Here is a 27100-nt window from a genome sequence, read left to right on the forward strand (position 1 = left end):
AGCAGAAATAACATATCCATGAACTTGTATGCAACTCTAAGATAATACAGCAGAATTATTATAACTAAAMCCCCCMAAAAAMMCCCAGAGCAAGTAWCCCCAAAACCCTAAACTYAACAATGTTTTAACTCCTATGTCATGCATTAGACTGAAAAGAAACTAACACAATGTCAAGGGGACAGAAAAGAGGAGGAAAAGGCTGATCCCACTGCTGGASTGCTACACTGAAATTACAGGGCTTTCCCCAAAACTCGGAGCCTAGCTACATTGAAAATTCAGCCAGGAAAGTTCCCAGTTGTGCCTGATGGCACTAAACCAACGAGCACACGTGGGCCCTTCCACAGCCTCCAAGGACAAAGCCCAGCTCAAGAGCCTGGAAGGTACTGAGACACCGACCCTAAAGCAGAAAGGCCCCATGCCCTGGCTTTGGCTGTGTCAAAAGTAGCACACATTGCTGAGGGTGAAATGGCAGCTGGCAGAAGAGTATGACAACAAAGAAATACTAAAATGAAGTTTTTGTGCATCCTTTAAAAAAAGAAATCTTAACTGAATTTAACTGTGCAGCTTTACTCTCCATCAGTAATTGATAAGATTACTAGTGATTTACTCCAACTACACCAAGACCCAGCTTCTGCTCTGAAATACATGCAGAAATATGTGTATTTATTTAAAAAAAAAAAAACCCAATCCCCCCACACCAAGACCTGAGTTAACTTTATAGAATCAACTATTTGTGTCTCCAGCCCCAGAAGCTACTGAGGCTGCAGGGCTTTTCCAGTGAGACAGAGAAGGCCTGTACAGAGGGATGCAAGGCTTCCACCCTCCCAGACCAYGGACAGTTGGAGCACACCAGGGAATATCTTTGCTTTGCCTTTCCTTTCCTGCTGGTAGTTCTCTCTCACACTAAGCCTTCCCTCCCACTCTGGGATTTTTCCTTTTTTCTTTTTGACACATCTAAGTTAGCTTACGGTTAAGATGCTACTGAGCAATGTAATACAGACATGCCAGGGAACACACGAGGCTAAAAGAATGTTAACTTTATTTATGAACATGTGGTTTGTGTTTATACACATGCTAGTAAACAAAAAGAAAAAGAACTGTTTTCAAGAAATAAAAACCCATCTGAATTAGATCAAATACTATAAACGTGATTTACATAAATGCATTACATTAACTGCTAGGGTCACTGGGCCAKTTCAACTAACTCCAACTCACAATGAGTTCTCCAAAAGGAATTCATCTCCAAAAAGAATTTCAATCAATAGCAACAGAATTACGGATGTTACATTTAGTGGTTTTAGACCTACACASAGCAAGTTTTCAATTTTAGCTTGGTTGTCCCATGGGAACCAAGAGGCTGTATTCTTCCCAGAACATAGCCCCAGAGTTCAGGAATTTCTAGATTAAGTWATCCTAATAGCTGATCAAGTGATCAGAACCAATGATCCAGGGTTAGTGTAATGCCTCACACCAATCTAGTAAAGGAGAAGCAGTTATACTTAAAATAAAGATGAAAAATAAACCCCACCAAATAGTACTTTGATATACTCTAAGGACTATTSGAAAAGCATTGTTCCACACAGTACTGATCCAAGTGGCACACCAAGATCTAGCCCATCACCAGGCACGGATTTCTGTGTGGGACTGTATGTTAGCAGTGGAACAACAGTGTTTGCAAACCTGAAGGAAAATGCTGCCCCTTTTCCAAATGTGAATTCCAAGTGGTGGTATACTAAAGAAAGGCTTAACCTTTAGGAATTACAGCAGCAGCCAACCCTGGGGTCACCCAGATCCAAAAACATGCTGCAGGCAGAAGTTAAAAACAGCAACAGGGATTTCACCTGCAAATGCCCCAGGCTCTGACTTGGTGCCAAAATTTGTGTTACATATTATCATTTGCAGACAAACTGATGAACTAAACTGCTTCACCAGATAAAGGGGAGAGATCAAATGCAGAACTTTAGAATACCACTCTGTGTAGCAGCGATATTGAAATTCACGTCAGGCTATTAAAGACATTTCTGTACTCAGAGGGGTCAAAACAATATCACTTCAATTATACAGTTTTAGGAACAAATACCCAAATATTTAAGGACACAAGAAGGAATTATTTAGCTGCACAGAACTGTCCTGAAAACATCTGGGATGTGCTGGGGTTGGTATTTCTTTGAACCCCCAAGTCAAAAGTAAGGAACAGCACCAAGTTTCACAATAATGGTTTCTCAGTGGTTTTTGATAACATTTTCAAAAACCATTAGGCAAAAAAAGGTATTTAAAAACAAAAGCTAAGTGATACAATGTGAAAATGGCAAAAAATACACTCCAAACATTTTTATTGCAAGAAACAAAAAGCACACAACAACCTATACAAACATACATATCACTAGCTATAGACAGACAAATGTAGAACATGGCACCATGTTCAGTGTGCAAACYTTGAGCCTACAGGATCTGGAAACGATCATACATTATCTGTACAACACAGAGTCATACAGGAGATTCTGGCATATTCAATATGAAATACAATGCATTACTAGGCACAAATACCAATATTCACATTAGAACTGCAAATGATGGCATTACCCAGTTTTTACTATGCTTAATCAAATACAATGTATTTACAACATACACTAGGATTTACTGGAAAATATATTAAGTTAACGTTAGGCAAATTTTAAAAAGGCTGCATTATTTAGAATTAAGTGCAGTGTGTAGGAAAAAAAGTGTGAGATTGTGTTTTTACATACTGCTTTTGATGTTCCACTCACTGGCTCACTTCGACTTCTAGAAGAAGAAATAAAGGTGATCAGAATTTAAAACAAATCACTTGTATCCAACACAAAGAGCGTCCAGAACCTCAACATAACAAAATATGCCACAATGCTCTAGTGAACCTGGACATTTATTTGTAACAAAAACGTTCTCTCTTGGTAYATTCAGTGTCACTAAACCCACCTCCCCCCATCACATTTCAACATTGTCATAAATTACTCAAGACTTACAGATCTAGAACACAACAGTGCAAGAGGAAGTCTTCAGATATTTTGCCTCTGCTCTCTAAGTATCRAACCCATGAAGTATGTACTAGAGTTCTGTGTTCTTAAATAATCAATYAGCAAACCATGGGGCAGCTTTGGTCAACATGTATCCCTGGTATCACACACAGGTACCAGGTAGCAGGGCTTTAGTTTCTATGAAAGAACAGTGATAATCTACAAGTGCAAGTTTGCTCAAGTGGAAAACACAGTCACGTGACAAAGGGGCARCATAACAGTGTCAGCAGCACAGTCTCTAGACAGTGTTTCTTTGTGGAAGCCCAAGCACTGTGTTCAGAGATCTACATATTTAGCCTTCAAAGTGCCAAAATATTAAACATGTTACATATGCTATATTGACTAAAAATAGTAGTAGAAATGTCACCTGAAAGTAGTTTCTAGGATTTTGTGCGATTTAGGAGTCCTGTGACAAAAAAAAAGGTCTTAATTGCCAGAATTTGCTATAAAATAATCTTGAAAATGCTACAATATTTTAGGAAATATGTATTACATTTGAAAACTTGCTGAGATTCCACATACTCGTTGGTCTGTACCTGCATGCTCTTCATCATGAATCACACATGCAGCCACTGAGAGAGTTAAACAAACAATCCATGCATCATCCAAAGAGTCCCATGAGCAGAAGCAATGCAAAGGCTGCTGGGGAATTTACATGCCAATGGACAGGCTCAGCTTCCTGCCACTGCTAAACCTGCCCAGGMTCCCAATTATACCTTCTGAAGGTGAGGAAGTACAAGGAAATATTTTCAATTACCACACAATAGTTGCTTCAGCCATTTACTGCAAGGTAACGCCTTTCTGAAGGCCTCTGCACCATTCCAGCAGACATTCCCCATCCCCAAACATTAACTACCCTGCCAATGGTTTCTGCAATGTTTCCAGCTGACAAACAGAAAACTCATCTGCCTGGTTAATTTTCAACTCTACCACAGCAGTGCTGTTCTTTTCTGATCCCCCCACACCAGTACTGATGGAATCTTTGATATCAGCTTTGATTCTTTGCAGGGCTTTATAACACCAGGCGAGGTGCAGTCAGGACAGCACTCAGCACATACTGAAATGAACCCCCAAAGCAAGGCCAKGTTTACAGGCACAGTGCTGTGGGTGCAGAACCCCGAGGGAAGCACTGCACCAACTCCTGCAGTAACATGCCCCAGGTTACATGCAGAGCCACATCCATACAGGGTTTTTTGCTTGCAAATGGTTCATGGGTACCAGGATGTTGCTGTATTGTTTGTTAAAGACACGSTGTAACTCCTCAGGGTACTTTATTTACTGAGAACCAACATTGGAAAGACAGGGCAAAACCACAAGCTAATAATATCTCCTGCTGGTGGTGGAGAGCCATGGCTTTAAGGAGGCTGAAAGACATGCCCATTGCAWCAGAGCTGATGTAGCTGTTAAATATCTGGACTGTATAAAAACACCAGTACAGCAAGAATCCTGTAGTCAGGATTGCATTTGAGTTATCTTTGATTTTAACCAATACTGAGGACAGAGATCAGGTGTAAACCTTAGGAATACAGAAACAAAACCTGAAGCACAGATCCCAGCTTGGGTACAGACAGACTCAGAAAGGTAACTAGTACATTTGGTAGTGTGCTAAACTGCTTTTGAGATTTGAGTTTGGACAGRATTAACTATTCCTTCATGGTAGTCACATAACAGCCAGTACTTTTTAGGGTATGGTTCTCTTTTTCTTGCCTCAGATAGTATCTTTAGGAAACACACAGGAATCACTTGGAAATGAAACTTCTTGTTTGCATGGTTCACCAGCYGGAAACCCTTGGTCTTTCCTCTACAACTACTATACAACCCCCCAGATCTGAGGCAGAAAAATACCTGATATATACTGCCCTATCTCCCACAAATGCAGGCAATAGTCAAACACCCAGAATCAGATTCTTCTGAGATGGGAACAAATGCTAAATTTACACTACAATGCATACCTGCCTTTATTAAAAAAGCAGACACATATAATAAGGAATCTCCCYATATAGAGGAAATAGGATCTGCTTTGAATCTCAGAAAAATAAGCCCCAAAACAAACGCAACAGAATCATCTCAAAAGTTACCACTGTTGGTGTCTGAACACCATGTCCCAGCAGATCTCAAAATCCTAAGTCTCTTTTGGGACAGACACATTAAAATCTACCCCATGACAACAATCACCAGCAGCAGCTTTAACAGACAAGATACMACCCGAGTGCCTCTGTAACTGCTATCAGTAACAAGGTAGGCACACTGACACCTCCCAAAGAAGCCAATGTTTGGGGTACTTACATAACATATGTTTTGCTTGTAGCTTTAACTCCTCCAATAGGGATTCTCCTCACAATCACCGATGAGTTCTTGGGAATCAGGGCACTATCATCAGTGTATTCTGGAAACAACATCAGYACAGAAAAGACATTATATTTGGAAGAACGTATTTAATAGATAATTACAGAGCACTTCTGAGAATCTCTTTACAGATCTAAAAGAAAAAATTTATACATAACATTGGGCTTTCATMCTCTCAACACATCAACAGCATTTGCCAAGGAATCTTCAGGTTTAATATTCAAACACAAGCGGCAAAATCTTTTTCAGTTTTTAAAGTTAGTTTGAGTGCCAAGAGCCTAACGGCTTCAAATGACACTGAAGCAAAGTCAGAAAATGCATGAGGTTCTTCCCTGATCTGTTTTAAGTTGGTTTTGCCTCTCTCTGGCTACAAAACCAAGAGACCTCTGGAGGAAAAAAAACAAATGACAGTCATGTTTCACCTGCATAAAACAGATTCTGAAGTCTGTGACTGCTTGTCCTGAACAAACCAGGCATCAGCTAGAGCAGGGAAACTCTGCACCAACACTTTCAGTGTGTCAAGTACACYTGACTCCCCTCTGCTGCTGTGCTCAGGCCTGGGAGAACAGCAGAGCCACAAGCTCTGTGCGTGGAGCTGCACCATCCCCAGCCACGCTGGGGCAGCTGCTCAGGGCCTGACAGAGAAATGCAACTGAAACTGGCAGCACYAGAGTTTGGAGCACAGAAACTTGGGGAGGTTGTAAGCTTGCTTTCACAAGTAGGGCAGAAGTGGCTCAAACTAAAGCAGTACCTCCCCCTTTTACTGGATGGTACCACCATCCAGTCTGAATTAACCAAAGGGATAAAAATTCTTTCCATTCACTTTCTGCAGAGAAGAGAGACATAAATGAAAWTATTTCTGAAGGCAGCCTTGAAAAGCCTTTGGAAAACAGCATGTTTTCCYGGAGTTATCCCTGCTCTGCATTGGTCTGTACCATGCTTGTTGTCTGAAAAGAAAAGCCTCTTGACCTTTTACGTAAGGCCCTAACAAAAATCCAGCTCTCAGGCAYACTTTGAGTAATGCAAAAAATCTTTCCACAAGAATGGTTTTTATACTTACACAAGCTAGATATGACTAAATATTGTAAGACTCCATGAGCAGCCCTTCCTTGCGCCATGCCTGCAGTGTTAGTTATTCCAATCCCTTACCTTTGCAAACTGAATCAGAATACCAGCCTGAAACCCAGAGTTGTTGTGTATCTTGTCAAGCTCTGTCAGGATGAGTTTGCTCAGTGATCACAGACAAAATAGAGTATCTCACAATTTATGCTCCATTTTTCAGTATATTATTCCTACAAGCAGGAGCCTCTCTTAGACTAAAACATACCTAGCAGAAGACATCTCTTCAACCATGAAATTAAAATTTTACTTCTATTTCCAACTAACAGAACATTTCTTCACAAAACWGAGAAATCATTTAGCTGAAACTAATTCCTGATCTTCCCCCCAGGGTACCAAACAGCAAGATTCCTCTGGACTGCAAAGTAGTTTAAAACTCTGGGTGAAAGGACTAGCAATGACAGAAACAGCAGCTCTCATAGAAGTCACATCCTGACACAAGCCCCAGAGCTCTGCTCTTCACACAGCCACCTGTCAAGAGAGAGGCACTGGAACTTTCTGAAGAAGGAGCTCGAGCAGTGCTGAGGGCGAGACAAGCACCTGGAAGATGGTGCTAGCTGCATTTCTGGAAGCCCAAAGCAGCTGTTTCTACCTGTAAAACAGAGTCAAACAGAAGTGTTCTTTCTTTCTTTCTGGTCCAGATCACAAATCACTGGACTGTGATTTCACAAATACAGGATAAGCAACAGTGGCTTCACAAAAAAAGCTTTCAGATTAAACTGGCATCTCTCAACAAGCACCTGCTCCTCAAGGGCAGCAACAGCCCCTGACAGACTCCCTCACAAACCCCTCACAACTCCCAGGATCTGCACAGCTCTGTCACYGTCTTGTCACGACTCCACAAACCAAGGTAAGTAGTGAGGCTAACTCCACACAGCTACTACTCACACTTGTCCAAGCAGAGCTCCAACAGAAAAGCTCAAAGCAGCAACATTGTTCATTCTCACCCTTGTATAGCACTAACTTGCTCCACCACCAGTGATGGCCGGGAAGTGGCTACCGAATTTTGTCAATCTGAGCTGTGATTAAAAGTATGTACTCAACTAACATAAAATGCCTGAAAAAAAATAAGAAATATTTGGATATTAAAGACAAAAGCAGAAGAGACACAGCAGTCTAAAAYGTGCTATTTAACCTACAAGAAAATAGTAGCTTGAAAGAGTCCAGAAAAAGAAGTATTTCTAGGCATGAATGGAGGCAGACTAGTCAACAGCAGCTACCCTGACTGCTGGCTCACACTTAGAAATCTGACAACTACTGCAGCAGAGTCCACAACCTTCTTAAAGCAAAGAGTCAGATTTGCTCCCAGGTTTATGCTTCACACTGAATGTGTAATTTTAAAATCCTGCTTTTTAATTTATCATTATAAGAATTTCTGCAATTTTTAATAATTTGTGTTGTACATATACTATAAACAAGTTATTGACAGAGGTTCTGACATTATTTTCTGGCCTGCTTTCATCCACCGTTTTGTCTGACAGCACTGCTCAGGCAGCTCTGAGCACTCTGAGAAGTTTTTCMCCCAGGTGAAGTACAGAACTCACAAGGAGTCCTTGGAAGGCAAGTCTAAGTGTGACAGGGCAGGGGAAAGCCTTGCTAAACAGCTGTTAAGATGCTGGGGGAACGATGTGCACACAGGAACTGGAATGCCTGCCAGCATGTCAGGCAGTCCCCACCAGAAGACWGGGAATTCCCTAGAACACATTTTCTCCCWAGACAGGAATTGTTAACTCTGTTCTCAACATCACCACATRCTCAMTTTGYGACAAACTAYTGCTGTAGCTGGCTCAGAAAGCAGCCTTGAAACTTCCTGAGCAACAGACCGGGCCACTCCTGCTGGATTTTCTGCTTCCCCCAGTACAGGCATCATTCATCTCATCTACAACAGGCAGATCATCACTTCTGGAACAAGCTGGCTMAGGAGGCCAAACATCCCAGGGAATCTCCACTTGCACTGCTACCACACAGCACTTTGCCCCATAAGAGCCCCTGCACTGCTCTGAAGGGATGAGTCAATCAAATCCACCCTACTTCCAATCATTAATCGGATTACACCGCCCTCCCCATGCCTTAAGGTCCTCTTGGCTCTGGTGTGGTGTCAGCATCGGGCTGAAGTGTCTCCAAGCACCGTTCTGCCTTAAAACCATTCATCCACCCCACACCAGTTCAGAGGCACAGTTTTGGGTTTATTTTCTTTGTATTTTGCCCRGTAAGTATGGCACATTTTCCAAGTGTTCTGATTCAGAATGTCACACGGCAGGAAAGAGCACTCAAGAAACCTCAGTTCTGGAGCTTGCAGCTCTTCCACAATATCTTCTATAATARGGAACACCTATTATAGAAGAAAGGTCAAAAAAAAATCCAGATCCAACGAAATGGAGGCAATTTTAAAAGAACTATTCTTGAGTGCAGGCTTTATAGAACATACCTTGATAGCAAGCATGGAAAAGGAACCTCCTTTATAAAACAGGTCCTACTCACTCACTTGCATTCCCATAATCTTACACAGTCTATCATATCCTTTTTTCCCACCAAAATTTAAGATACTGTTTTTTAGATTTACTTTCAGCTTATATTAGCAGTTCTCCTATTACTAGCTTTCCATTAAGAAAAGTAATGGCTCCTGAACTATAAAAGCTTGCAGGATCTTGGAAYAATTTGAACATATGGCACATCTCCACTCATGGCTCATTTTGTTCTTTCCAAGACCATTCTAACATTTACTCAGGACTCATGAATGGACCAAGTTATAAAAACCCAATACCTATGTCCATATGTAAGAATTCCTAACATTCCACTTAGGCAGAATATTCTGGTATAGTTTTTACCTTAATTTCTGCAGGTCAATTTAAGCATCTACATCTGATTAACAGAAACTGAAATTCACATTTGTGCATATAAACCAAATATTTGACAGATATATTTTTTTAAAATGCATTCCATAGCTATGCTCTGCAATCCACAGGGGGATTTTTGCCTTTTCACATGGAAAACACCCTTAGGAAAGCTTCAATAAGCATCTGTGTCACTATAGAATAGTTCTATAGAATATAGAATTCTATAGTGAATAGAATATATAGAATTCTATATATTCTATAGAATATAGAATTTTAAATGATGTGTTTTATATAGTTAAATGTTTATAATTTTATACTCATTTTGCAGAGATTWAAGTGCAACACAACCTGCCCATAAGGACCCAGGATAATCCTTTTTTAACTTCACGTTGAGGCAACACTACATTTAACAGCTCCTAGTGAGGCAAACACTTCTCCTTCTCTGTACTCTGGTTACATATGAAAACAAAGTAACAATCTCGTATGACAGATGCTTCAATAATATTAATAAGATCACATTTCCGAGCATCTTTTTTCTTCTAACAACTTTGCTTCCTATTCACCTGCTACAGCAAAATCCATGCGTTTGGCTTATTTCAAAGCATTTGTTGTTCTGCCCCATAACGGGGCTCTGTCACAGCTGCTTCCCAGCCAAGGCTCGCTTTTTCAGGCTGTTCCCCACAGCCCGGGCTGACATCAGTCACAKCTGGGAGCCCAAAGCACCCCAGCAATTCAGGACACAACCCAGGGACCCTACTGAGGCACAGCTCTCAAAGCAAATCAAACTCGGTACTCAAAAGCTTTTGACAACTTTATTCAGTACTATTAGAAACATCCAAGACTTCAGAACTGTGTCTCTACCTATGTATATCACACAACAGCATGCCCAAGACCCTTAATGCTGTGCTCCGAAGCCTCTTCACACTCTCCTGGAAATAATTTAAATGTCTGTAGATAAACAGATGCTTTAAGTCGAACCCCTTTGAAGGGCAGGGTTGAAATTACAAAGCATTCTGTTTAAGCTTCAATACACAACACTGAAAGAGAAAAAAAACACCAGGACATCCTTTAAAGAAATTACTATTGAGACACAGAACCACGGGGGGGAAATAAAAAGTTTTAACGTTGGAGGAATGAAAACACAATTATTTTTATTTATGTAAAGTCGCACCTCAAAGTCTTTAATCACATTCAAACTTACCAAGATGGCAGATTAGCAAAATGAAGCATTATATTAACACAAGCCCATATTCACATCTCAGAATCAAGCACTATTTATTAAAATTAAGAGAATTTATGACTTCCCGAAGAACATATATTCAGTGAAAATGTTCTGCCATAAAACTTCAGCACTGCCCTGTTACTGCAAACACTAAGTGCCAGGAAGAAAAAAAAATAAATTAGACAAGAATGATGAAATGATGCTGAACTGTATCCGAATTACTGTGTCTTTTGTCTGGAAAACTGACATTACCCAGGAATTCCCAAGAGTAATTTTGATACCGAGAACGCTGACTGTGCAAGAGGCTTTATTTAAAGGTCTGAATAAATTGTAACTCACTGATACTCCATACGAATTGTTGCTTCTAAGCAATTACTGCAAAAGGGCACTTGCTTGCAATGAAATRCGAATAAAAAAAGATGGAAAGCACCTTCGATGACCGGGAACAAAAAGAAGTTGAAGACAAAGTTCAGTCACCAAACCCACTTTTTTTTTTCCCATTCAAATTAGCCATGTGTTCTATTTCTATCACCTTTACAATTCTCTGGCAGATTTCAAAGAAAACTGACACGTTTGTTATGGCAAGAYATCCTCCCCACCGCATTTTACCTACAACTCCAGGAAACCAAAACTTTTGTAGCACCGTCGCACACGAAACTGCGCTCCGCACACAGAACAGCTCGTACCGTGTTCTGAGAGCAGCAGCTACAAAGAAACAGCYCCGAGCCCACAGCAGCTACAGCTCCATCACCGCAGCACCGCTGTCCCCGAACCCCACGCACCTTCTTTGGTCTGCGCGTTGGTGATCTGCAGGTCGCAGTCGGCCGCCTTCAGCTTCTCCCGGCCCATGATCTGGCGCTTGAGGTCGCTCAGGGAGATGTGGAGCCCGTCGAAGGTGACCGTGTCATAGTTGAGCTTGGAGGAGAACTTGTAATGCACGCACGACATGGCGGGGCGCGGGCGGCGCCCGCTCTGGCGCGGCGGGGCCGCGGGGGTCGGGCAGGGCCCACGGGTGCCGGGGCGGCGGCGCTGGGGCGGCGAGCGGCGCTCAGAGCCCGCGGCGCTGCGCCATGGCCGGGCCGCGGCCTCAGGGCTCGGGGCCGAGGAGGCCTCAGGTCTCCATCGTGGCGAGCCCGCAGCCCCCGCCCCGCAACGACCGCGGCCCTCAGCGAGCGCGGCGCGCCCGCCCGGCTCCTGCTCTCAGCCCCGCTCGGCCCCGCTCGGTTCGGGCTGGGCCCCGCTCGATTCGGGGCTCGGCTCGGGTTCGGCCTCCACTCGGACTCGGCCTCGCTCGACTCTGCCCGGCCCCTCTCGACTGTGCCCGGCCCCTCTCGATTTGGGCTCAGGTCCGCTTGGCCCGGCGCGGCCCCGCTCGCTTCAGACTCGGTCCCGCTCGGTTCGGTTCGGCCCCGCTCGGCCCCGATGGCGGCTCCCGCGGCCGCCCCTGCCCTCAGCGCTGCACCGAGGGGTTTCCCGGCCGACACCGCACGGGCCGCGGGAGCATGCGCAGGTAAAGCCGCGTCCACCACGCCGCACGTGACCCGGCGCCGCGCGTGACATGACGTCACGTGGGCGCGACGGCCACGCCCCCCGCTGTCAGGCGCCCCCTAGCGGAGCGCGTCGCTCCCGTCATGAGGGCGCGGGGAACGAAAGGACGCGATTGAGGTGAATATTGTTGTTATACACTGTAATAACCACCGCCCTCCGCATTTCATATTACAGTCATGTCGCGGGTAAACCTCGGACTCTATAAAGTTGCGCGCTTGGTGTTAACATTCAACCCATTTATTAAAACTTACAACAGTCACTTCACAAATATTTATTTTCTAATTCCCAAATCTTTACACAGAAAGCTTTTTCCTCACCATCTGCCAGACCGCTGTCTCAAAGAAATCAATCCAAGGGTAAGTTAATTTTTCAAATAAAAAGAGTGAAGCCTTGGACTAAACTCATGTACAATTTTAGTATAAGCTTGTGATCTCGGAGCCCTGTGGGTGACCCCACTGCTGTGTCCAGCAGAACCGCCCTGGTTGTCCCTGGGACATTTCACACCAAAGGGGCTGACCTGGCGATGGTCTCAGCTCGGGGTACGGGAGCTATGGAAACTCCTTTGGTGATGCCCGAAAAAAGCCTAGAAATAAAACTCTACACACCACTGTCTATAGAGCAGGTATTTGTTTATTGCAGCGCTGGAGGTGAGGGGGATTTCTCCTCCCAACCCACCCGCCTTTGCTTCAAATTAGCATATATTTATACAGTAAGCATGGTGTAACATTACCACTGCACCTGCCCACCATATGCCTACCATACACCCAACACCATCCATGGGCACAGAAATACATGAAATCACAGTTATACAAGTGTGCATGTGTCATCCTCAATTCAGTGGTAGCGGGGGGTCTCCCTCTAATGAGATCCCATCCTCTTCATCATGGTGGACTTTTCACATTTCTCTTCAGGGCATGCATAGTTGTGATGTTCATGGGTTTTTTCTAGTCCTCCAAGTCGTAATTTCCAATCATTTTGCTGACTGTCCTGTGTTTCTGCCAAGTACTCATTAGTGCTCCCTACTGTTCCTTGTTGCAGCGTCTACCTGTCTACTTTCTTCAGAACTTTTCTGATTTATGCCCCTTGGTGATTTCAGGTATCTATGTACTAATCCATCTGGTTAGATTATGTGTGGCTGGTACACTGTATATTGCTAATACACTACTAAATATTTATAATAATATATAAAAAAGGCAATCATTGATAATATATTGAAAGTGATTACATTGTATTTTAATAATATGTAAAAAGTTATTACGTTCTTATATTGATAACATAAAAAGGCTATAGAAAGTTTTCAATTAATAGGCCTCATAAGCACCTTGTCACTTTGATATAGACCATATGTATCATTTGACACGGCTGGACCATTCCGTGACTCTGTGATGTGTCACCAGCTCCTGACGCAGGGAATGCTGCCATGCCCTGGACAAACCCGTCTGACCCAAAGGACAGGCCTGACATGCCTGTTCCGGGCTGTTTGCCCCACACGATGCAAATGCACATCAAGCGTTGTCAGCTGCCCACAATTATAACTTTAAAAAACAAGATGTGAATTTCCTGATGAGGCAGGGAAGCACCCCGTGGCTTTCAGAGGGGCTGGGTTACTCTGAAAGCCACTGAACACCAGATGATTGGAGCTTGTTGTTCTCTGTACACCTGTGGGGCTGTTTYTGTAGCTTTAAATTAGTTCTGAAACTTTGAACTCTTTCGCTTCAAATGCATTCAGGAGTAAACTRTTCTCTAAGTTCTGCAAAACAACCTAAAATGTGTTGGCACTTTTTTAGGTCATGCTCRCACATTAGTTAAAAAAAGAGCAATAARCAGAAATTATTTCCTGTAAAAYKGAGTTTTGGTGTTTTACCATCATGCATTACTAGGAGCTGTGTGGGGAACTTAATCTCATTTAGTATTTTACTGATTCAAATGCAGCTTTTATTTGRGCAGAGTTCTGCTGCTCAGAGCACCTTTGGCTGATCTTTGGTCTTTGCTGCTTTAATTCTCAGATACACAAGTGCTTGAATTGTAGAATCATAAAATAATAGGATGATTTGGTTCAGAAAATACCTTAAAACTCATTCTTTTCTACCCCCTGCCATGGGCAGGGACACCTTCCACCAGATCAGGTTGCTCCAAGCGCTGTCCAGCCTTGCCTTGGGCACTTCCAGGGATCCAGGGACAGCCACAGCTGCTCTGGTTGACCTGTACCAGGGCCTCCCCACCCTCACAGGGAACAATTCCTTCCCAAAATCCCATCTAACCCCGCCCCGTGGCAATCTCAGGCTGTGACATTCAGTTTCAAGCCTTGAACTGAGGCTGACACAAAATTGTCCCCGTTGTACAATAGAATAATACAAAAAGGCACAAACAAAACTTCAAAGCTGAGCAGGAGAAATCAAGTCTGACACCTTCCCAGCCACACAGGCAGGTCTCTTGGACGAGCAGRTTGGCAGGGTGGCAAGGCGTGGATTTGCATTTCCTTCTGCAGTTTGTTTTGTCAGCAGSAGTGACTCCACTTTTTAAATTTTGTGACTTGAGCTGTGTGCTCTGCAAGAAGAGAAGAACTCGCCTTGCCCCAGCACTCAGGGCTTGGGTGATGTGAGAGCCCAGCTCAGCAGAGCCTGGGCACACGAGGCCGGTTCTGCTGGAATACCCACATTGCTCCCTGGGGCCCAGCCCAGTGTCCCCGCTGCAGCTCTGGAGGTCGCCCGCCTGCTCTGGGCAGGCACTGGATAAAGCCAAGCTTTCAGTGAGAGTGACTGGTGCTTTTCCAGAGTTCTCCCAAATTGTAATCCGTGAATGTTTGCAGGCTCTCTGAGGCTCAAGGGACTTCAAAACTGAGAGAAACTGRAAGAGTTGTGTTGGAAACAAATCAAGAAACCTGCTTTTAGGTCATGGGTAAGAAACAAGCAAGGAAGCAAACAAGCAAACCCCGTCTATAATTACCCCGAGTCCTGGGAGCTGCTCCCTCCTTGGCTTTGCTCACACCCTCCAGCACACCACTGACCCTGCACATCCTTGTGGACTGGTGCAAGGTGCTGACCCRGTTTTCAGAGGGTCCCAACCCTGGACAGCCCCACCACAGCCTCTGTACTAAGGGAAGAAAATTCACTCTATCAATGAGTCAGCAAGAAGTTTAGAGGTCATTCCTCATAACAGAATGAGTCAGGAGAGGTATCGCAGGACAAACTTTGCCCTGCATGAGCAGTGTAAGAGTTATTATCAGAATAAAAGTAACTCCTGTGATAATCAGAGCTAATTTGTCYGGGAAGCCTTAAAAGCCATCCAGAGAACTCCAGCAGTGTCCCCACAGTATCCCTTCTCCTGCCAGCTCCTTGTGCCCGAATTGCGGTCACCGAGTGGGATTACGCTGCTGCTGGGAACCTCTCTCTTTCCTCCCGGGAATCCAGAAGCTCAGGAAAGATCTGGCWCGTTATCTCGCCGTCACCGACACTGCCGGGCATCACCTCCCAGCCTGATCGCCCTSGCTGTGAGAGCACCAGGGTGACCTTGTTGCTTGATTTATAGTCACTAATTACAGCGATCGGCGTAAGAAAAGAGAAAATGAGCTAACCATTGTTACCTCGGGAGAGAAGGATCCCGGCGCAATCTGCTTTTTATTTTAGCTCAGGATTTTTTTTTTTATTTTTTTTTTTTTTCAAAGAAAGCGAACCCGCCGCCCCCGTCCCCGCCTGCCACTAGAGGTCATTTGAGCACCGGGATAGGGACAGACGACGGTGGCTCCTGCCCTGGGGCAGGGACACCTTCCACTGTCCCAGGTGCTCCAAGCCCTGTCCAGCCTGGTCTTGGACACTTCCAGGGATCCAGGGACAGCCACAGCTTCTCTGGGCAGCCTGTGCCAAGGCCTCCCSACCCTCCCAGGAAAGAATTTTTTCCTAATACCTAGTCTAACAGTTTGAAACCATTCCCCCTTGCCCTGTTACTGCATGTTCACGTAAAAAGTCCCTTTGCAGCTCTCCTGGAGTCCCTTTAGGCACTGGAAGGGGCTCTGAGGTCTCCCAGGAGCCTTGTCTCCTCCAGGCTGAACAACCTTACAGCTAAAAAAAGCTCTGATGCCTGTTTTGGGTGATTGTTTCCATTCAGAAAGGCAGGAAATGTCCCCCTGGTWACACAGAGTCACATCGAGCAGCGACATCAGTAACAGTTCATGTCCAGCCCAGCCCCACACACGTGGCGGGTCCCAGTGCCCTGGTTCAGATGGCCCTAAAGAAGGTGACGCTCACGGGCACAGAGCAGCTGGGGCTGTGCTGTGGTGTCCGAGCCCTCTGCAGAGAGAAGCCCCACTCCTGACCAGGCACTCAGCAGCCCCAGCGCTGGTTCCAGTGCCACCAGCTCCTGGGGGAGCACCAGTATGTCCATCCCCATCAGYCCTCTTCTGCCCCTCTGCCCAAGGTCCTTGCCTCCAACCTTTCCTGCTTCCCTAATCCCGCACTCTGTGCAGCCTCTTGCCTRCATCCATCCACTCACACACATCAAAACAGCCCCAGCTTCTCTCCTCATTCTTAACTTCTCAATACATTTCAAATCAGAATTAATTGGAGGGATCAAAGGCCCCTTCTCCCTGTCCCTTGGAGCCCTCCCTTCCCAGCCCGGCCATGCCCAGCTGGCTGCGCACGGCAGCTATCACCGGATGCAGATGCTGAGGATCAGGAGAGGGAGAGYCAAAGCCGAGCCCTGCTCCTCTGCAGCTCCCTGCGTGGCTGCACTAATCGCTCAGGAGACGGTGCTGAGTTTGTGGAATTGGCTGGTGATGGGACCATGGTTGACTTTATCCCTGGATCCTGCCTGTCTTTGAGTCATCTTCGTTGTGAGTCACCAGCAGCCGTTAATCCTTTGGAGATAAGGGCCTCATGCAGCTCTCTCCGTGCAGGTACTGCTGCCTCTGCTCTTCAGAACCGGGAATAAATCCGTGTGAGCTCAGGTTGTGGTGGGAGCACTCCAGGACACGCTGTGGGGTGGCTTGTCACGCCAGCCCCGTGTCACCTGGGGAGCCAGYGTCACCAGAGCCAGGGCTCTCAGCCACCCTTGCTCAGCAGGGTCAGGGGTTCCTGCCTTCCCAGAACCMTTTACCCCATGGGAAAACACTGTCTGTTCCTCCTATCCTCCAAGGCACTGGGGTCTCCTCGCTTCCCCGGCACAACTCTGCATCCCCAGAAGGACTAGCAGGACCCCTCTGTGCCTGGTATACCTCCCTCAGCAAGGGTGAGCTGAGATCCCGTGTGATTTGTGTCCTTCATTTAAAAACCTTCTSTGCATCTGTCAGAGTAAATTGTTCCTAGTTTAATTTCTCCCTTTGTTAAAATGTATGTTTTATCCCCAGCTTAAACCTCTCTCAGTTACACCRCTGCTCATGCCATCCATCACCAGAAACTTCCCCTGTGGCACTTGAGACCACAATCGAGTTATCTTTAGCCCCCTTGACTCACCCCTTTAATCTCTGCTGCAGTGAGGCACAGGTGAGCGTTGGGTGCTGCCTGCCCTGATCCAGCTCACCAGCATTCCCACAGAACCCACCCCTGCAGGGAGCTCAGCACCCAGCAATGCTGCTCTTCTTCTCCCAGTTTCCACCCACCCACGGGGTGGGACACCCAGCTGTACTGACCTCACCCCTGCCATCAGGGATGATGTTCTCCTTCTCTGTTGGTCTCCCTAACTCAGGGAGCGAAAGCCACATTTGTATGCAGAGTTTGAGATCAATTAAATTGAATTCTAATTAKTATATATCACAAATTAGCACTTTCTACCATGCTAATATTAATTACTAACATGACGATAAGGCATATCAGGCAGTCAGTATGGAGCAGGCATTTGCTTGCTTGGAAAGATGTCTGAAAGCAGAAATCRCTGTAGATGTGGATATCCCACAGCTGGGAGATGTTCCTGGTCTGGGGGTGCTGAGGTTTAGATTCAGCCYCCAGCCTGGCCAGGGCTGGAGTCAGGAGCAGGCTGGAATTGCCAGTACTCAGGCTGGCTTCCCCAGGAAGGGACACTGTCACGGGCACACTGAACCACGTGCGGGYGATGGAGAAATGTCCACCCCCTCCTCCCCAGCTCAGGGAGTTTGGGTGTATCTTGTTGCATTTGGGGAAAATTCAATAAAAAAAGCCAGTGACTGGCTGTTTCTCAAGAGCCAGCTCCCTAATCTCTGCCCAGAGCTGTTCTCCCAATACCCCTGGGATGTTCTGCCTCTGGAGCAAGGGAGRTGGCAGGATGGGCTTGGGGCAGGAGACCAAATGCCATCATGTTTATCAATTCCATGAAGTTGCTGTAGTGACMTTCGCYTCTGCCAGGCTGGAATCACAACTARAACCCCTCTGGGACTTTAGGGATCAACAAGGACATCCAGCCGAGCCCTGGGACTGATGTTCTGGTTTGGCAGGACCAGCTCWGATCTTGTCACAGATGCTGTGGCGGATGCCGGCTGCCGGAAGTCCTCACGCTGTCAGAGCCAACATCACACAGGGAAATCCGAGGAGATCACAGCCAAGGCAGCTGGACGCGCCGCTGTGGATGAGCACATCCCTTGGGAGAGTTAATCAAGGACACAACAACCCCTGCAGCTGTGGAATGAACCCAGACAGARCCTTGGAGGGGCCTGTGGGCACAAATCTGGTGATTTGCAAGGAAACCCTTYCCGAGGAGGTTGCTGCGGGTCCCTCAGTGCCTCTGGCAGTGGCTAGGCCTGGGGGGGCTTCCTGGAGGGAAGCCAGGAGCACAGAAATGTCCCTGACAGCTGGAGCAGCAGCTGGGAGAAGTTCTAAGCATGTTTCTGTGCRGGGAGGGAGCAGTGAGGCTGGAGACAGATGGAGAAAACTGTGGTGCTGGGCAGGCTGGTGGCACACGAGCAGGGCTGATTGAGGCTCAGGAGGCAGGAGAAGAGCATCAAACATGCCCCAGGACTGGCATTTCCCATCACTCATCCCCCTGGGACTGGCATTCCCCGAGGGGCTTGTCCTTAGCAGGCTCTGCTCACCTGCGACTGCAGTGATTTAGGATCAATGAGGTAATTTTGTCCCAAGGGTTATTTATCTGTCTATTGAAAAACCCCAGCCCTGCGTGAGTCACCRGGCTGCACAACAGCCCTGTGATGAATTACACTTGGACACATGCTAAATGACATTTACCAATAAATTTATGCAGATTTCTCCTGTAATCCTTCTCCTCATCAAAAGTAGTAATGCCTTCTCTAATGCAAATGCGCCGCGAGAGCCTCACCACATCAAACGGGAGCTGGGCTGAGCAGTTCGGAATTCAGAACGATAATCTTCATTGTGCTCATGAATAACCATTTCCTACAGATGAATATTCAACAAAGCCGCGGCAGAGCCTGGCGGCTGCTGCCAGAGCCCCCTCCGAGGCCTGTCCCACTGCCGTGTCCAGCGGCTCTGACCAGCCCTGCAGGMAGATTTCACGCTCTTTTCCCTCTTTGCAGCACCAGATTTAATGGGCTGCGCTAACGARCTCAGTGTGGGTGCAGGGCAGGGCCAGATTTGCAGCTTCGTGGGTACTGTGCTGACCTCTCCTCTTCATCCCACGACCACAACCTCCTCTGGCATCCTCAGCACAGCCTGTGGGCTTCGTGTGGGTTCTGTTGGGACTGGGAGTGTCCAGCACCCAGCTCACCCCATGCCTGTGCCACCYGCCCATGCTCTTGACCAAGCGGCTGTGGCTGCCCTGGATCCCTGAAAGTGTCCAAGGSCAGGTTGGACAGGGCTTGGAGCAGCCTGGGATAGTGGAARGTGTCCCTGTCCRTGGCAGGGGTGGACCTGGATRGGCTTTAAAGTCTCCTCCAACCCAAACTGTTTTGGGATTCTTTGTTTTTTCTCTGAAGGTCCTGCAGAAACCTGACAGCGTCTGCTCCTTCAGCTCTCCATCCGTTCGTGTGCTCCTTGCTGTGTTACAGGGGAAGGCTCTGGATTCCCAGCTGCTTCTCTGGAGAGGGCAGGAGAAGGCAGATGGAAAGGCTGGGACACCAGGACAGGTCTGRCAGCTTGGGGACATCCCCAACACCCAGGCAGGAAGCACTTACCCCATAACGCTCCAGGCTGGGCACACCAGGGATCACTGAACACCCCAGGGGTGCWGGAGCAGGGATGCTGAACATGTAGAGCTTTAGCCACCTCTGATCAGTGGGGTTTGCATTTTTATTCATTTTAAAGATGATTACATTGTGAGCAGTGATGATCTAAGCTAATGAACCGCCTGCCACTTGGTGGCTTGGCAGGAAAAGTCGAATTGCTGGAGTTGTGGGCTTTTYCCTTCAATCCAAAACACAGACAATATGGAAATAAATTATTTATTTCACAGTTGTTTAATATAATTCTCTCTGTTCTGGGTTTCATGCCACGGCATCCTAACAGTCTCAGTTAACCCAGGGCAGGGGCAGCTCCAGCACTCCAGAGAGTTCCCTGCCACCTGGATCAGCAGTAAGGAATGGGAGAAGAGCCAGGAGAGGCTGCAGCTGAGGCTGCTGAAGGGGCTGGCTGGGACAGGGGCAGCAGTGCAGGGCACTCTGTCCATTTCAGCAGAGAAAAACTGCCCCAAAGGCTTCTTTTGGAGCCCAACAGCCCTGGGTGCAGGGTTTCYATGAACTGAGAGGTTAAAAGGCACTTGAGCCCCGAGGTGAGAGCCTCTGGGACACACTCTGACAGTGATTTATGGCTTCTCCACTCACCCAGAGCTAGCTCAATGCCCTTCTTCTACTTCTGTTTATTTTYCTTGTTATCTCTGTGAAATAAATATGAAGAGGATTTAAATTCAGACTCTCAACCCAGACGTTGCTGCTGCAGGACCCGGCAAAAGGGGAACTTGGGTTTGTGATTGTACAATTGTCAAATCAGGAGATGTTTTCATATTACCTGTTCTTCATGGGAAGTTCCTACCTCCCATAACTGGAGAAACAATAAGCTTGGAAAGGCACAGAAACACCCCTGGAGAACTGGGGGCTGCTGGGGAAAGGGCAGCTCGACAGGAGCCATCCCAGCCACCCTGCTTGTGCCTGGCAGGGATGCAGCCATGCATCACCAGGGGAGGAGCTGCACCCTCTGCTGCCGTCCTGCATCCCCTGCTGCCATCCTGCACCATCCACTGCCATCCTGCACCCTCTGCTGCCCTTCTGCATCCTCTGCTGCCATCCTGCATCCTCTGCTGCCCTCCTGCACCCTCTGCTGCCATCCTGCACCCTCTGCTGCCTTTCTGCATCCCCTGCTGCCATCCTGCACCCTCTGCTGCCCTTCTGCATCCCCTGCTGCCATCCTGCACCCTCTGCTGCTGTCCTGCACCCTCTGCTGCCCTCCTGCACCCTCTGCTGCTGTCCTGCACCCTCTGCTGCCATCCTGCACCCTCTGCTGCCCTTCTGCATGCCCTGCTGCCGTCCTGGACCCTCTGATGCCCTTCTGCATGCCCTGATGCCCTCCTGCACCCTCTGCTGCCATCCTGCACCCTCTGCTGCCTTTCTGCATCCCCTGCTGCCATCCTGCACCCTCTGCTGCCCTCCTGCACCCTCTGCTGCCATCCTGCACCCTCTGCTGCCGTCCTGCATCCCCTGCTGCCATCCTGGACCCACTTCTGCCCTCCTGCACCCTCCGCTGCCATCCTGCACCCTCTGGGCACAGTGCATGGGTGAGGGCTTTGATCCTACAAAGCTCGTGGGGCTGCTCCAGCATGCTGGATGTGGTTCTCCACCATCCCACCACCATGCTGAGTGCCCAGCACTGCCTGGAGCCATGGCTCCCATCTGTCCTGTGCCATCCTCACCCATGCCACTGCTRCTTCACTAAGATTTCTGAAGGTTCAGGCTATGAAATTCTGCCCTTTGTATAAACATTTTAATTACAAGTTTCCCGGACTTCTTTCTTAAGATAAACACATTTTAATTGCAAATTGCCTCCGCTGTCTTTACCCACCCCCCAACACTGCCGGCAGCTGCTGGGTTTAATATTTAATGAAACGGCTTCAGGGCTGGGCTGGATGCAGCAGYGKGGCTKGGGGACACTGGAGCACCCCGAGAGTGCCTGCAGTCACAGGGACCCCGAGAGCCACAGGGACAACCTGGGGTGCAGGGGAGGGGCAGATCCTTTGTGCTGCAGAGCCACCACAGCTGGGGTGACCCTGGCACAGGGACCCTGTGTTTGGAGTGCAGCAGCTGTGACACGTACCCTGCCAAAAGGGCCAGGGTCACTTGTGGGCAGTGTGTCCCACCCAGCGGGTGCAGTGATGCTCCGGGCAGTTTCTGGGCTCGGTCCCCAAGGCAGAGGGTCCGGGTGTGGCCGCCTGCCCATTGCATCCCAGCAGCTGCATCACGGTGGCATGGTGGCTCCGTGTCCCCTGTGCCACCACTGCCAGTCCCCAGAGTCGCCCCACGACCAGGAAATGCCATTAGCTGCTCATGTGGCATCTCACGTGCCACCGCTTGTAGGTCAGGTCTCTGTGCATGAGGCACCACGTGTTAATGAAACAGGAGCACTGGGCCACCCGAGCTGCAGCCACAACAGCCATGGTCCCGCTGCGTGTCCTACAGGGCTGGGGATTTGTCACCCGTGTCACTCTGGTGACACCCCAGCTGCAGCCGGAGCCGGCAGAGCTCAGGGAATATCTGCACGGGTCCCCTGGGTGCTGTGCCACGGGGGAGCTCGGCGTGGCCCCCGATGCCACGCAGGGTGTGTCCAGCTGCCACCCCACCAGCCTGAGTGGCACCACACGTGCTGTCCTTTCCAGGCACGGCTGTCACCACGGCTGCCACCGCAGCTCTGCCCATGCTGTGGGGTCTGGCTCTAGCACAGGAATCCATGATCCGCCCTGCACAGGCCCTTGGTTTGTTTTAAACCCACCCTGCACCACCAGAATCTCACATAGGAAACCAACTGAGAGCTCCCACTGCTCTGCCTTTTATTCCTTGCCTTTTTTTTTCCCTTTTCTCTCTTCAAGTCTTCCTTTGAAACCCAAACTTCCTGCAGTTTGAAATGGACAATCAGGACGCCCCGGCAGCTGCAGCCCAAGAGCTTCAGCTCTTGGCAGGAGGATCAGAACTACAAAACTATTTCTTTGAGGCAAATTATGCATTCATCCAGCTCATTTGAAACAAAATATGATTTGCAATTTAACTTTCCATAATGAGCTCCTGCTATTATACCGTTTCCATAATGGCTGGTTTCATTGGAACAGATTGTTGGTGCACATGGTTTACAAAACATTTTCAATGCAAGGCCCGTTTTTTCTTATTTTAAATAGCAACAGCTGCTAAGCACGATAATTATTGTATTTTATCAAAATAAACTTACCGAGTTGCTTCTTGATGCCACTTGTCACCGTTTTCCAGCGGACCTGCARGTTATTAAAGAAGCTGAAACTTTAATGCAGCAAAGTGGGAGCAGCACTTCATCCAACTCTCTGCCATGGGCAGGGACACTTTCCACTATCCCAGGCTGCTCCAAGATCTGTCCAACTTGGCCTTGGACACTTCCAGGGATCCAGGGGCAGCCACAGCTTCTCTGGGCACCCTGTGCCAGGGTCTCTCCCTGCTCACAGGAAAGGGTTTTTTCCTAATCTAATCTAAACCTACCCTCTGACAGTTTGAAGCCATTCCTCCTTGTCCTATCACTACATGCTCTGGTAAAGTCTCACTCCATCTTTCCTGTAGGTTCCCTCCGGGTACTAGAACACCAGGAGCAGGCAATAAGAACCCGTGTTAATTAATTCCTAACTGCATTGCTGTTTCCCATGGTGCTCCCAGGGCACCTGTAAGGGTTCCCCCAGCTCTGGAGCAGCCCCAGAGCTGCAGCCACAGGCACAGAGCTCCCATCCCCAAACATCCCCAGCTCCCACTGACCTTCTCCAACACCAYCTCAGGTAGTGAAAAAGGATTTTCTCCTCTAGTGAGTGGAGGGAGGTTAAYGGCAGAGGGACAGGAGTTTATTGGTAAAGAGCATGTGAGAGTCTTATTTGTTGAAAATTTTCTGGGGAACTTTTGAGAGCTTTAGTGGCTGTGGTCGGCTGGAGATTTACGGAGGTGCAGGATAACGATGCTGGAGAAGCGATTCCAGCCCCCAGTGAAAGGCTGCCCTTTACAGCACCTCAGCACTTGGATTTAGATGAGATATAGTAATGGCACCACAGAAACCATTACTGTCCATCAAGTAAATAATCAACACACCATATAAATGGTTTGGCCTTACCCAGACTCTCATGAGCTACAGCATAAAGTAAAAATCCCCCAAAAAATTTAAGGCAKAAAGGACAAAAGATGATGTTGAGAAAGGAACAGCCTGCAGGAATAGGGACTAGTGAGCTTGCCTTGCAGCAAACTGCAGAGAGGGCAGTGCGTTTGTCTTGATGTAGATGTGGAATTTGGGGAAAAAAGGGTGAAAAGCAAAGCTCTGTGCAGCAGCCAGGACCCAGCTGCCATTTCCCCTCTGCAGGCTCCGTGCCAGCACCAGCTCCCGCAGGCTGACAGCGCTTCGCCGCCAGGTTTGTCATCACAGCACCAACACAGCAATTAAATCCCTCCCTTGGGAGGCAAACGGGAGCGTCAGCCCGCGGGGACCGGCAAACCAGCGCCCCAGCCGTGACTGCAGCCATCTCCAGATCCCCCAGCTGTGGCCAGGTCCCTCCGTGTCTGCAGGGCTGGACCAGCCCCGCTCAGGGACCCTTCATCCCCACTGTGCCCGGTCCGGTTCCACCTGCAGCGAGCTGTGAGTGACCCTGAGTGTACCTGACACTGACACTACACCTTTCCCGTGCTGTCGGTCGGGATGGATGGTCTTTGCTGCTCCTGTCCGTGGGATCATTCCAAGGGCACAGACGGGATCTCTCAAAGTCTTCTGCTCTGCCCAGTCAAGCCCACACGCTCGTTTTGCAGTGTTTACAGTGCTCCCACGATGATCTAACGCTGCACAAAGCCATTGTAGGATAAATATAGAGCACTGCAGCACCATCAATCAGCCTGCTCGGGAGCAAGGGGAGCATCGGGCTGGCTGGTGGGATGTGGGTCCGCTGGCACTCGGAGAAGGGGAGCGGGTGCATCTGCACAGGACACCTGGCCCCTTTGTCACCACCCTGGGCTGTCCTGCCCACGATGGAGGTGGCTACGGGCACTGCCACGGGGACCTGTGCCCGGCGGGTCGGCGTGGCTGGCGTCCGAACGGCGCTGGCAGCCACGCGTGGACAATGGGCTATCATACTGTTTATCAAGGTCTGGCAGAAAGAAAACRAGGTAATGGGGCATTTGCTGATTCAATTCGTTGAATTTGAACAAATCTTTTTAATCCTCCTCCCCCGGGGATTGGAAAGGTCAGGAAATAGGCAGCATGTGCACTTTCAGGTATTGAAATTAAACTTGTTAAGAAATCCATATTGATTTGCACTTCTCTGAGAAATATTGAAGCCTCCAGATTTAGCCTGGGTATTGATTTTCTCTTCCAGGGGAAAGACATCGGTACAAAGGGAAGATATTACACGTGGCAGTAAACACCTTCAATCACTGCCCGCTCTGCCTCCATAAACACAAACAAACGGCCCCGGCACTGCGGCTCCGTCTCTGCACCGCAGCCTTTCTGTGCCCCGAGGGTGCTCACACCTGGAGAGGGCTCGGTGCCCCACGCCTGACAGGGTTCAAGAGGCATTCGGGTAGTGCCCTTAGGGCCATGGTTTAACTTTTGGTCAGCCCCGATCAAAAACAATCGTTCGGGTAGTTCGAGATGGTCACCGCAGATCCCTTTCCTATCGAGCTCCTCCACTGCATTCTATCCCGTGTTTAGCACCGCCAGCCCTTTCACTGCTTTGTTTTTAAATATTGCCCTAAGATGGGGGTGCAACTCTCCTTTGACTGTTTTTAACACATGCAATCAGCAAGTATRGCAATTAAGAGGCCTAATTAGCATCTGAATCAGCCTTCTCGAACAACCCCYTTTGCAACAGTAGCAAGTAAGGGTGAGGGAGTTGAAAATCCTCCCTGTGAGGATGGGAGGCCCTGGCACAGGTTGCCCGGRGGAGCTGTGGCTGYSCCATTMCCTGGAGGTGCCCWRKGCCAGGTTGGACGGGGTTTGGAGCARMCTGGGAYAGTGGAAKGTGTCCYTGTCCATGGCAGGGGGTTGGAACGAGATGRGCTTTAAGTTTCCTTTCAACCCAAAGCATTCTGTGATTCTGTGAAGAGCGCGCCTGCAGCCCTGTGCCGAGGGATAGACAGCCCTTGCTGAGGCYGTTTGTGGAGCTCCAGGGAGGATTTCTGTGCCAGGTTTCCCAGTGGCCTGCCCATTATTCTCAGGAAGGATGAGGCTGTGAGCAGCCATGCTCTGGCTTTGGGCAGCAGACCCAGGGCGAGGCTGTTGAGACTCACACACCACAYACCAGAATGTTCCCCTTCTGCTGAGAGTGGAGTAAACGAGAGCCCCGCCAGCCCCAGGTCACCCCTGGGGACCCTGTGGGAATCTGTCACTTCTGTCAGAAGGTTAAATAAGTTTTCAATCAAGTGACACATCATCATGGACCAGCTGCTTCAAAACTGCCTCCACTTAGGCGAGCTCTGCTCCAGCAGGAGAGTTTAAAACCAAACTCAAGCTGCTCACACACTCCCTGGCAGTCCCAGCCTGACCTCCCTCCTCCCTGCCRGCCACGGTGCGCAGCTCTCCAGTGCCCACAGCAGGGTCAGTGCGACCTATTCACCAAGAACTTGCCAAACTGGACAATTTTATTGTTTTTCTCATGGATCTCCCAGCCATTAGGGAATCACACCCCACCCGCACGCGGCCGCAGCCGCTCCCGCAGCACCACGGTCGYGCATTGCCCCCTCGGCTGTGCCCAGACAGTCATCTCTGTGTGTGTATCAACTGTAGGGAAATAATTCATTTTCTTGCAACATTAGAGGTGAACGAAACGCTGGATACTTGCTACCAGTCACTGGAATAATTCTGCTCCTGAGTCCTTTCACGGCCTGAATGTACGGAAGGAAGGAAGGAAGG

The 27100-nt window shown here is 48.3% G+C and overlaps 1 protein-coding gene across 4 annotated transcripts in view; it reads right to left on the bottom strand.

The window, feature by feature from the left end:
• The window catches only part of RBBP6 (RB binding protein 6, ubiquitin ligase), a 29193-nt gene extending 17096 nt beyond the window's left edge, over positions 1 to 12097 (bottom strand). For 2 of the 4 annotated variants that reach the window (XM_057371207.1, XM_057371205.1), the window contains exons 1-4: positions 11360 to 12097; positions 5340 to 5439; positions 3421 to 3459; positions 2748 to 2784 (exon numbers count right to left, since the gene is read on the bottom strand). In XM_057371207.1, the coding sequence (XP_057227190.1) occupies positions 2748 to 2784; positions 3421 to 3459; positions 5340 to 5439; positions 11360 to 11525 (342 nt within the window). In that variant the 5' untranslated portion in view covers positions 11526 to 12097. The remainder of the gene's footprint in view (positions 1 to 2747; positions 2785 to 3420; positions 3460 to 5339; positions 5440 to 11359) is intronic. The other 2 variants (XM_057371208.1, XM_057371206.1) reach the window with 1 other exon arrangement.
• Between the last annotated feature and the right edge of the window lie 15003 nt (positions 12098 to 27100).

Source organism: Malurus melanocephalus, unplaced genomic scaffold (assembly GCF_030028575.1).
Source record: "Malurus melanocephalus ecotype Western Australia unplaced genomic scaffold, MMel_1.1 scaffold_143, whole genome shotgun sequence".
In the NCBI taxonomy this organism is placed as follows: Eukaryota; Metazoa; Chordata; class Aves; order Passeriformes; family Maluridae; genus Malurus; species Malurus melanocephalus.